The 12529-nt window shown below is 35.6% G+C and overlaps 1 protein-coding gene across 1 annotated transcript; it reads right to left on the bottom strand.

The window, feature by feature from the left end:
- Positions 1-1541: 1541 nt before the first annotated feature.
- Positions 1542-12045, bottom strand: LOC136759791 (V-set and immunoglobulin domain-containing protein 1-like). The gene is made up of 7 exons (XM_066714827.1): positions 11907-12045; positions 11116-11276; positions 6138-6336; positions 5586-5741; positions 5104-5220; positions 4013-4151; positions 1542-2258 (listed from the first exon to the last, which is right to left on the bottom strand). Exons 1-7 carry the CDS (start codon positions 11950-11952, stop codon positions 2120-2122), a joined length of 957 nt encoding a protein of 318 aa, XP_066570924.1. The 5' UTR covers positions 11953-12045; the 3' UTR covers positions 1542-2119.
- Between the last annotated feature and the right edge of the window lie 484 nt (positions 12046-12529).

Raw genomic sequence — 12529 nt, 5'->3', positions numbered from 1 at the left:
TCTCATGACATAATTTTGAATACAAATAACAACAAGGCTGATTCACAAGACCACTGAGTAATACATATTAGTCATTTTTATGGCATTTGATAGAAAGGATTGTAAATAGTTTGTAGATAGTTTGCCTTGCATATTAAATGGTGGTTATGGAAAAAGAATGTAAGGTATTACAGTTTGTTCATCACAGCTAAAGGTGGGTTGAAAAATTGAAATCATAATAAGAAAACAATAAAGCTACTGCTAAATGATTATGATGTTCTAACTGTAAAATAATAACAGAACATCCAGAATATTCTACATTCCATTTACTCCTTGTTGGCGAACGTTTTAGACAAGACCATCTACTTGTTATGTATCCTTTTCAGATGTTCAATGTGCACCAATTGCGTTCAATATAATCTTACTATACGGTTTAAAAACTCAATACAAGTGGATTGTACATGTGCTAAAACATAATACATCCTCCTTAGCCTGGTGGTGAAAGGTATTCTAGTGTTTCTCCTCTGGCAGTGAAAATACTGTGTGAAAACTAAAAAAGTGAAACATGTTTAAATTAATTCAACCGTTATCCACCCATGACACTGTGCAGTTAGCCTCCGAACATAGCAAGTGTGCCCGAAGAAAGAAACCCATTTAAAAATACTCACGTCTAGTCTGATTTTAGGAAAAGGAATCCCATTAGTAAATTCACCATCTGCCTTTTGTTTAAGGCTGAGTTCAGTTTCATAGATGCAGTGTCCAACACAGGGAACTCACTGAGCACATTTGCTTGCACTGCCAGAGGGGTAGCTAAAGTGGGGCTGAGTCAAATATACAATGACAGGAACTGTTTATACACTTAATATTTTTGCATTTTGACAAGATCCCTCTACTCTAGACCCTTTCTACTCACAACACTATTTGGAGTGAGCTGTGCAGAAACTCTTTAAATGGATCACGGTTTATAAAACATTTTAAAAAATCACCATGAAAAGGGAGGTCCTTTATTTGACTAATATACAATCAGGCGTGTATTAATTATGCCTTTTTTACTACTTACAGTTTTATGGTTCGGTTTATAGCTTTGAGAAAAGTGGCTATTAAGGCTAGTATTGAAGACATTGAAGATCCTTGTCACGGCTGCGTGTGGAAATTAGTTTAAGAGTTACTTTGAGCTTAATGCAGCCCAATGCTGAATTTTAATCTCCGTCATTTGATGAATATTTGAAAATGAATTTAGATTTTTACATTTAAATTTCTCATTTTCATTAACTGGCCAATTATGATTGATGCAAAGCTAATAGGGTGACTCCTTAAAGCAATTATGGCATCATGAGTTACTGCCAATCAAACTTTCCATTTCATTGTGAGATGGTGAGGAATGGAAATTTATAAAAGGCTTAAAAACAGGAGCAGAATATTCCAGGCTGGTACCTAAATCTAGGACTTGAGGCTAGAATAAAATGTGTCATATAATTTAGAACAATTTTCTTATGCTCTGAAATTCAGGAATACAAAAGCAGTTTAAATGATATTAGATTAAGAAAGACAATACAATGCAATGTTGTTGTTTTTTTACTTTTATTATTTTAAATGAGGTTGAGCAACTTTAAAACAAAATTAAACCAACATATCTTTAGAAAACCTTGGCAGCCATTACGACAATAGTGACAAAATAATCATACGCAATCATGTAATTCTAAATTACTAGTTGGACATCATTGAATTTGAAATAGTAATAAAAAGTATATTAAAAAACAAATTATCAAAATTGTACTTAAACATTTTAAAAACATAACTGTAAAACATCTCCTGGAGCTACTGTAGGGAAAGCTGTGTTCAAAATAATCAGTCAGTGTGTAAAATAGACCCTCCCTATGAAGATACAAACTGCTAGTAAACCAGTAACTCTTTGTTGAATGAATAATGATGCCTCAGAATTAATTACTTTTTCTCTGCAAAGCTTCTGAATGAATTTATTTTCATATATTTGTTTTCGGGGGTAGGGGACAGTTACATTACTTGCTTTGCAAGTATTGCTGTTAGTATTGGCACATACATGAAGCTGGGGGCAGCTTTGATAACAGCCAGCTGCCCGTTGCTTCTCTAATCCCCAGCTGCCTCCGTGTTGGTTAGTGACCTAGGCTTCTTCCGTCTCAGGTTTGGCCTCAGCGGCCATCGGCTCTGCTTCGACTTCCACAGAGTTGGAGTTGGCTGGGGCAATCTCCTTGGTGGGGACGTTTTTGTACTTCACCGAGTCGTCAGCTTGGGGGACAGCCCTTTTTTACAGGACAAAGACAAATTAGTCATGGTTATCACCGAAAAAAAGACTTAATCGAGCATGGCTTTTCAGGGAAGGAACAGTAAATAAAAGCTTAGCTAGGTGCTGATAAAAGTCCACTGTGCCTACAAAGCATGGGGGTAAACTCTTGTTCTCCTAAGGTTTTATTGGTATCGTTATATTACCAGCTGCTTAATAACCTGAAACTACAGTGAGGGAAAAAAGTTTTTGATCCCCTGCTGATTTTGTACGTTTGCCCACTGACAAAGAAATGATCAGTCTATAATTTTAATGGTAGGTGTATTTTAACAGTGAGAGACAGAATAACAACAAAAAAATCCAGAAAAACGCATTTCAAAAAAAGTTATAAATTGATTTGCATGTTAATGAGGGAAATAAGTATTTGACCCCTTCGACTTAGTACTTGGTGGCAAAACCCTTGTTGGCAATCACAGAGGTCAGACGTTTCTTGTAGTTGGCCACCAGGTTTGCACACATCTCGGGAGGGATTTTGTCCCACTCCTCTTTGCAGATCCTCTCCAAGTCATTAAGGTTTCGAGGCTGACGTTTGGCAACTCGAACCTTCAGCTCCCTCCACAGATTTTCTATGGGATTAAGGTCTGGAGACTGGCTAGGCCACTCCAGGACCTTAATGTGCTTCTTCTTGAGCCACTCCTTTGTTGCCTTGGCTGTGTGTTTTGGGTTATTGTCATGCTGGAATACCCATCCACAACCCATTTTCAATGCCCTGGCTGAGGGAAGGAGGTTCTCACCCAAGATTTGACGGTACATGGCCCTGTCCATCGTCCCTTTGATGTGGTGCAGTTGTCCTGTCCCTTTAGCAGAAAAACACCCCCAAAGCATAATGTTTCCACCTCCATGTTTGACGGTGGGGATGGTGTTCTTGGGGTCATTCCTCCTCCTCCAAACACGGCGAGTTGAGTTGATGCCAAAGAGCTTGATTTTGGTCTCATCTGACCACAACACTTTCACCCAGTTCTCCTCTGAATCATTCAGATGTTCATTGGCTCCAGACCGAGGGAGACTGACAGTTATTTTGTGTTTCTTCCATTTGGTCTTGTAGCCCATTCCAGGCTTGTGTAGGTCTACAATCTTGTCCCTGACATCCATGGACAGCTCTTTGGTCTTGGCCGTGGTGGAGAGTTTGGAATCTGATTGATTGATTGCTTCTGTGGACAGGTGTCTTTCATACAGGTAACGAGCTGAGATTAGGAGCACTCCCTTTAAGAGAGTGCTCCTAATCTCAGCTCGTTACCTGTATTAAAGACACCTGGGAGCCAGAAATCTTGCTGATTGATAGGGGATCAAATACTTATTTCCCTCATTAACATGCAAATCAATTTATAACTTTTTTGAAATGCGTTTTTCTGGATTTTTTTGTTGTTATTCTGTCTCTCACTGTTAAAATACACCTACCATTAAAATTATAGACTGATCATTTCTTTGTCAGTGGGCAAACGTACAAAATTTCCCTCACTGTAAATATAAGTCATCACCCATAATGTATAGTTAAGCCTATTAAGCCCAAAATAAACCCTTGTATCAGATCATATTTTTTGGGGTTATTCATGTTCTTAGTTACAGATAAACCTTTTGTGTCTTAGCAAAACATCTTTGAATGGATAGACTTTGAAAGTAGTATTATTACATATTTTGTGGAAATCAGTATCTCCCAGTGCTGTTCTGTTGTTGAGCTTTTTCATCTCTGGCTTTGAAAAATCCTGTACTTACTTCATTTCTGTGGTGGCTCCCTGTTTGGCATTGTATTTCCTCCTCCTTACATTATGGGCCACAATCCAAACGATGAGAGCAATTAGAGCAGCTCCCAAAATTGCCCCGATGACGGCTCCAGCTATGGCTCCATCGTGAACTGTTGAAGGAAGGATTGACAGCAAAGTAGTTATGCAGGTACTATATTGGGATTATCTGAATCAATATCCTCCCAAAAGATGTAGTTGTTAATGATGCTTAATGAACTAGTGTGCAGAATAACTGAAATTAATTTTTTTCTTTGTTGGATGCATAATAAGAAAGCCACAAGTAAAAATAATTTCAGAATTTCATTTCAGAAATAAAGCATTGGACAATATAGAGAGGTGTGCAAGTTTTTTTTTGCATGTCATTGTAGGAACAAGGGGATTAAAAATACAGTAGAGTTAGGTATTATTATTATTATTATTATTATTATTATTATTATTATTATTATTATTATTATTATTATTATATTATTATTATTTATTTATTTGCAGATGCCCATATCCAGATATAAGAGAAATACAAGAGGAATAAAATTGAGTTGAGTTGTTGAAAGGAACCCAATGCAAAATTGAGGGCTGGGGGAACATAATTGTGGTTTCTATCAATAATAGAAACAAAGGCAGATCTATTCCTACCATTCTGCTTTATTTTACACACACACACGTTCTCACAGATGTGCCTCGAAGGCAGTGATGGAATCAAATAAGGAACATAACCTAGCCCTCCTCCCATTTTAGGATTCCCAAATCCAAGCAAACACTGACTTTATCTCTGGGCCACCCAGCAGTTTTACATAACAAGCTTTGGAGTTGTAAGACTTTTTGAATATGTGTCACAAAGCAAAAAGAAACAGCTCCTCCCCCCATACACACAAAACACAAAAGCAAACAAAAAAAATAATAAAAAAAAGGCATATACTTATGTTACACATTAAAACTATTTAATAATCATATGAACCAATTAATGGCATCAACCACATCATGAGATTTCTGAATTGTACTATTTTCAGCAAACTCATGCTACAAATACATAGGATGAATAATTGCCCTAGAGTCCAAACTGACCTTCAGAGAGTTCAACGGTGCAAGTTGCAACCCCGAGGCTGTTAGAGGAGTTGCACTGGTACTGCCCAAATTCAAACTGTGACAGATTGCCAATAGACAAAATTCCAGATTGTGTATCTGGAAAGAACAAAAGGAGAAGCAGGTCTAAAAAATGACACACAATATTAACTTAAATTAATATTTTGTAATTTGTTATTAGCATTCTGCACCTGTGCATGGTGTTTTTATTTCTACATACAATTATAATTTTGGAAAAGGAAAGAAAGATACAAACAGACTTTTTTAAATAAAAAAATAAAATTCAAGATACACATAAGGTTAATAACAGGTTACTGAGTTTAAGAAAATGCATATGTTCCTCTCCTATTTTTTTTTAAATTTTATGTTTGTATTGTCAGCTCTACTTCTGAGTTATTTCTACAATGTTTTGTAATGATTGAAAGTTGCAATAAAGAAAAGTTATGTGATCTATAGTGACTCACTCATCTGACCAAGTGCACTTCTGGTAGTGCCTTGGTCTAGTTTGTGCCAGGTGTAAGTCGGTGCAGGTATGCCTTCCTCCGATTTACATATCAGAGACACCAGGTGACCTAATTCCACCGACCCGTGTACAGCACAGTAGGGCTTTGAGGGTTTGACTGCAATTGGCAAAAGAAGAGAATTAAAATCATATTGGTGAATGACTGGAAACAACAACGGCACAACAGTCAGTTTCTAAAGTGTACCATGACAGCATAACATAAGTAAATAAACAAATTAATCAAATAAATATGATTGACAAAGTATGATCTTACTAAACTATTCACAGATAAACCAAAGTACTCAACTAACAATCTTACAATTCGTCTGTCTTGGATGAATCTATTCCTAATGCTAATGCAATGGCATTAGTGAAAGAGCAGTATCATCTTTGATTTTGAATTGAGAATACAAATGTATTATTCAGAACTTGAGCTGGCAAGAGGGAACAGGCCAGTTGTGACACAGACGTAGTTTGGGTGAACTATACTGTAGATGAAACAAAAGTAAAGTACCAAAGACAGACACGAAAATGCTCCCTTGATTTTGTCCATTCATATCATCCATATTGTTGACTGTACATGTGTAGCTTCCAGTGTCTGAAGGCTGCATGTTACTGATGGTTATTGATGCATTTGTTGCTCCTGGCACAGCGGTTACCCTGCCTGTAAACTGCCCAGTGACAGCACTCTGTCCACCTTGGTAGTAATAAAACTGCAAAACAAACATTTAACTCCTTAAAAAAAGTGTGAAAGTCAACATACTATCAAAAACATGCTGCATGGTAAAATACAGCTACAAGAGTGTAAATGAGATAATACTACTCATGATAGTGTTCATGGAATCCCCCCTCCCCCAAAAAACCTAAAAATATTAGGCATTAATTTAAAGACTCAAGTTAAACTGCTAATTGAATGGGTTTGATAGTTGTTTTGATCTTTAAGATACACTAAAGTAGCTTAATTCATTGAAAGTTCATGTTGCTGCCAAAACATAAAAACAATGTTGTTACACAGATACATTAACACAAATATATCTTAGTTAGCATTGAAGTTTTTAATCAAACACAAAGTCAATGTGTCCTAGGAATTGTGTATGTCATATAAGGGGCAGCGAGGTGGATGGATTTGAGGGAGACTAAGCACCCCCCTAACCCCTGACAAAACAGAGACAGCAATTTGTGAAAGTTGGGCTATGTAAATTAAATTCATATCTTAAAGACAGCTCTGTTTTACGCTCCTGACAAGCCCATGCTGAATTTCCTTTAACAGGATGTTGATTGAGGCCATGAATAGTTGAACGGAAAGCCAAAGAAGCACCTGAAACAAGACATATTTAAACAGGTGGAGCTATTTTTTGTGACACATTTTGTTCCACATGAGTCTAAATATGAAGTATTTTTACCACTCTAAATGTCCTTCCTGCCCTTGATGAATGACCTGTCACACATTGTAGTACAGTGCCTTGTAAAAATATTGGCGCAGCTTCTAAAGTACCCACTCCTGGGGTTTCCTCCTTCCTCCTTACATTTTCTCTACTTTTTACATGATGTGACATGGAGTCTTTCAAGACAATACAATTCAATGTCAGATTAAAACACTGAAAGATCAAACTGCAACAATAATTCATATGCCCTATTTCTAAATTCAAGGAGGAAGTAATGTGTATCACGTGGTCACATTGGCCATATAGTTCCAGTAAATAAAAGCTTTCCTGTTATTCACCATTGTATTTGCATTAGGGATAGAAAAAAATAAATTTGGCGGAATCTTTTCTGATATGATAAAATGAGTACAGTTTAGAGCAGGTAAAGACAAAATGTAACAACATGTATGAATGATTGTCGGTTACTTTTTATCTAAGCCATGACAAATGTACACTACATTAGGCACATTTACCATTTCTGATCCGGATCAAATGCATCAGTAACATTTGGTCCTGCTCAGAAATGGCACTGTAAACGCTCAGCGATCAGATCAAATGTTCTTCTCAGGGAGATGGTACAGATCTGGATCAAATGCATCGTAGCATTTGATCCTGGCAGTGTAAACACTCGACCGGCTCAAGTTCCGGCATGCATTGCGGCAGACAAACATCCTTCACATCAGTGGAGCAGATAAGAGAACACTTCCCTACTTACGTTATTATAAATAAAATATTGTTAAAAATAACACTAAATGGCTTGTTATTTTATGTTAGCAAATGTATTTTTATTTCAAATGCTTTGATTGCGAAAAAAACATGCAAATGTGTTAGTTTTACATGTTAGAATAATTTGTAAAGAGATAAAACGACAGTTTTTGATATAGCTCTGTGTTCTAAAGGACTAATTTATTATATACATATAATTATTTGGATTTACGTGCTAGTGTGCATGCAAAGACCCCTTCAGCGGCTGAAACTTGATCCTGATTAAATGGCAGTGTAGCTGCGACACCACTGATCCTGATCAAATGTTCTTAAGCATTTGATCTGGATCAGGAATGACAGTGTAAACACATCTATTGCCTCATGTTTTAAGGTATAAAGGCATCTTTACACAAATCTTCATAACTTAGCTTGACCAGCCATTTTCTTTCAGTCAGTCCATACTGTAGCGTTACCTGATCTGATGCAAACAAAGGCCACATCTCTTTGTTTCATGGCCATTACTGATTACTGACTCCTTTACTCCTTTGCACATGTGCAGGACAGCCGTAAGTGGTATAAACTGGCGCGTCCTTGTTGAGTGAGTGCTGCTTACCTGGTGCTCCCAGCTACATCTTCCACGTTTGTCTGTCCCGTACACCGTGTCAAGACAAATGTTCTTGGAAGACACTTCAGATTTCACAACATTATGGCACAGTGCAGGCTGTATTGGGTGAAAAGGCGCTCATCTGAGAGTCTCCTCCACTTTACACACTAACTACCTATGCCAGTATAACATCCATTCAACAGAAGTTCTTGAAGTCATGAATGCATGTTTGAAAATATGAAATAGTGTGAAATAAAAATGATTTACTCTTCAGCTTGACAAAGTACGGAAGAGCATTAGGGTCACTTAAGAGAGAGAAAAAATATATATATATTTTGAGAAAAAAATGCAAAACTTTTGAGAAAAAAAGGCAAAAGTTTTGAGATTTAAAGTCAAAATAAACTTTTGAGAAAAAAAGTCAAACGTTTTGAGATATAAAGTCGAAATAAACTTTTGAGAAAAAAAGTCAAACGTTTTGAGATTTAAAGGCGAAATACATTTTTGAGAAAAAAAGTCAAAAGTTTTGAAATTTAAAGGCGAAATAAACTTTTGAGAAAAAAAGTTGAAAGTTCAGGTTCAAACACCAACAGCGTCGATTTTAAATCTCAAAACTTTTGACTTTTTTTCTCAAAAGTTTATTTCGACTTTAAATCTCAAAACTTTTGACTTTTTTTCTCAAAATATATATATTTTTTCTCTTTCTTAAGTGGGCCTAATGCTCTTCCGTAACAAAGGCCCCTGCAAAATCTGAGTTATTATGGCCCACTTGACAAAACAATGTCAGGTTTAAATTTAATTTTAATAGGACATATGAAACTAAAATCATGTGGGATTATATTAATTTTTTTCACTCCCATACTTATTAGTCCTATGGAAATTCAATGAAATCCCAAGATATTTGAAACAGCCTCTTTAAAGAAGCACCCAGAGAGATGCATATCACTTCCCATTTGAATATGTTATCAGAAGGCAGATGGTTAGAGATTGACATTTTAATTTGTATAGAATTAATCTGTTTTCCTCTCCATTGTATGGGTGTGTTTTCATAATTCCACATTGTTTATTTTTGGATGGAAAAGACGTAGAAAGGACTTTTACGACAGATGGTGTCATGCAGTCTTGTTCTCAGCAGTCTGAATGAACCAGTTTAGTACTGTCCCTCAACACATCAACCCTGAGTAAGGGAGTCTGCTAAGAAATAAACAAACAGCCCTCCTTATTGAAGACTAGAGGCAGTTGACTGCTTTCTGTCTCTGCAGAAAACTGAGCACATTTCTCACTGGGTGAATCTTAGCAGTAGGTTTTTCCAAGCTAAAAAGTCCTGGGGGATTGTGGTCAACACGGGTGACTTTTTTCCTGACCTTATTGAGTGTCTCTTAGGTCAGATTTACAGTGAGGGTGAATTAAACACAATTGGATCATTTTCACACCTGACAAACCCTCCAATGAGCTGGTTTAGAAAGCATCCAGACGTCCCTATTATTTCCAGTTGCTCTTCCTCCGGTCCTTGTGTTGACTTTCACATAACTTAACAGATCTAAAAGGATCCGATGGTAGACTTTCATACAGCACAACATTCAAGCCTCAACAGCTCCTGTATTGACTTATATGCATTGATGCAGCCCCAAACAATGAGTACATTGTCATTACAGCAAAACTTGTGAGTTTCATATTCATTGTCACTGGTTGACAAGATTTAGGGTGGGATTAAATCAAAACTACAAGTCTCTACATAATAGCGGTTACATTTATGAGAAGAAGAAAATAGCATCTTACAACAAATGAAGCTGCGACGGAGTAAAGTTTTGTAGTTTTCTATTAGCGGGTGGGTCAAATTTTTGATTTAATTCCTGCATTAATCTGCTTAATATATTGCTTTGTAAAATAATTAATTAATAATTAATGCTTTGAAGTCTACAGAAAATAGTTTATATATATATATATATATGCTTTAATGTTTTTGAGGAAAACTACATATTTCTGGTTGGTCTGGTACAAATTTATCAAATGTGGTTTTAAATATTTATAGTTATTTAAACCTTGTGCATGTGTATGAATGAATTCTGTACATCATTAGAAATTAATCTTAGAAATTCTGTGAGAAATGACACACACATAAATGGTCCATTCTTGTGATCAGCAGCTCAAGTGTTCTAAATGAAACAATGTGTCTGAAAATCACTGACAATTGAAACACAACAATTGGTTGTAGGAATTTGATTCTCTATGAATTCATAAAAATGGCGTTAGATTCATGCATGATTCGTGATTCATGCATTCAGCTATTGTGTCAGTCATCTAATGTATTGGTAGCTATTGGCGCACCTTCTCTTACCCTTACGATTTAATGAAAATTCAAATGGACTTCAATTCAATTAATTGACTTATTTCTGATAAGTAGGAATCAAAAGTTTTCCACAAGATTCATATATAAAAGAATTCCATTTAAAGGCAATTGTAAAGAACTATATGAAGCAGAACTACAGCTTGACTGCTTATGACAAATTAAAAAAAACAACTGTGGTGGGTTTCTATTAGTGGAATGAAGTGACAGATATATAAACAGATAAATGAAAAATACTGTAGGAGCTCACTGAATAATTTTTTTTAATAATATCTTGGCATTCCTAGGAATGTTAGTCCCTTCAGTTTAAACAAGGGCATTTTGCCAAAGATACATTGAGACAAACTTTTACTCATTCAATTAGGCTAAAAAGAAAAAGGATCTTAAAATATGGCTGGCTTTAATGGAATCTTACCTGTTCCATTTTATATGTTTTCACTGAAAGGAAAGTCCATGCAATGTTAGAGTTGTTCGGGTTAGCTGTAGTGGTGTAGCCACAGATAAGAGTGACAGACTGACCCATGGTGATGTTCATTTGTTTATAGGGAACTTGAACAACGACTGAATGAGCAAAGCCTGAAAAAACAAAAGGGTTTAAGAACCACATACTAGAGACACATACGAATACACACAAATATGTACACCCCCACACATATATTTTGTATTATAAAAAAATCCCAGAAAGAAGCAAAGCCTTATTATATATATATATATATATATATATATATATATATATATATATATATATATATATATATAAAACTTCCATCTCCCACAAAAATGTTGAAAATCTTATTCTTGTCAAAAACATTTTCAAACTATAACCAAATATTTCAGCTACAGTAAAATCTAAAACATGTTCAAGGGTTTTACATTTTCCCTCCATTTCTTTAATATATATGTACCTTAATACAGGGTGAATTTTCTTTCCACCTTTATTTAGATAGAAATAAATATATATATATATATATATATATATATATATATATATATATATATATATATATATATATATATATATATATATATATATATATTATCTGTTATTTTATAATTAGCTGTTTGTGTTTTTCATACTACCTACAAAAACCACACCCTCTTAGCGATAGGGTCACAAAATGGAAGAGACATTGCCCTCCATTACCAGAAAATTTGCTACAGTATTTGAAAAGTACACATTTATATTATTTAATATTAACAACTTACCTATAATACCAAGCAGAGCAGCAAAAACAAGAGTTGAAGGTGTCATTTTCCAACCCACTTGGTTCAGAGTGGCCCAGTTGCCTTTCTGCTTGTGTCTCGCTGAGAGCCAATTGAGTCTAACTGCACTAAAACGGCCTTTTTTTCACAGTCCTTATCATTTCAAGCCCCAAATGGTAAACACCCATAGAAAAGCTATGATTAATTTAAATATATTATCATGCCGCCACTGACACGGCCTGGTTTCTCGATTGAGATATGGACGTGAGATGTTTGTTCAGGTTTGTTTGTTGAAGCAACTGGGCTGGGTGTGAATACCTGGCTACTTTGATATTTGTAAAATAATAATTTACCTTGTTCAGTCATGAGCAGAAAGTGCACTTTTTCTTGGGTTCTTTTGAGAACCAGTGGCTGTGACATGATAACTATGGGACATGGTTGAAAATCTATGTTTGACATTTAATTGTGAGATATGAAAAAAAACACAAATCCATGCTAACAGGTTATATCAGTGTTTCAATTCTAAAACAAAGATGGTATGTACGGATCATACAATACATAACACATATAAAGTATTGCTAAGAGTAGAGAAAAACTGCATACCTTGCCCCAGTCTTAGATTCGTC

This window comes from Amia ocellicauda, chromosome 10 (assembly GCF_036373705.1).
Source record: "Amia ocellicauda isolate fAmiCal2 chromosome 10, fAmiCal2.hap1, whole genome shotgun sequence".
Classification (NCBI taxonomy): Eukaryota; Metazoa; Chordata; class Actinopteri; order Amiiformes; family Amiidae; genus Amia; species Amia ocellicauda.
Note: the sequence above shows the minus strand (reverse complement) of the source record. Positions and strands in the feature narration are given on the sequence as shown.

Excerpts from the sequence above, each read along its gene's own strand:
- LOC136759791 (XM_066714827.1), bottom strand. The coding sequence starts at position 11,952 with ATGACACCTTCAACTCTTGTTTTTGCTGCTCTGCTTGGTATTATAG. Across the intron at positions 11,277-11,906 it reads TGCTCTGCTTGGTATTATAG|GCTTTGCTCATTCAGTCGTT; the intron begins GTAAGTTGTTAA and ends TTGTTTTTTCAG. Across the intron at positions 4,152-5,103 it reads CACCGTTGAACTCTCTGAAG|TTCACGATGGAGCCATAGCT; the intron begins GTCAGTTTGGAC and ends TTCCTTCAACAG.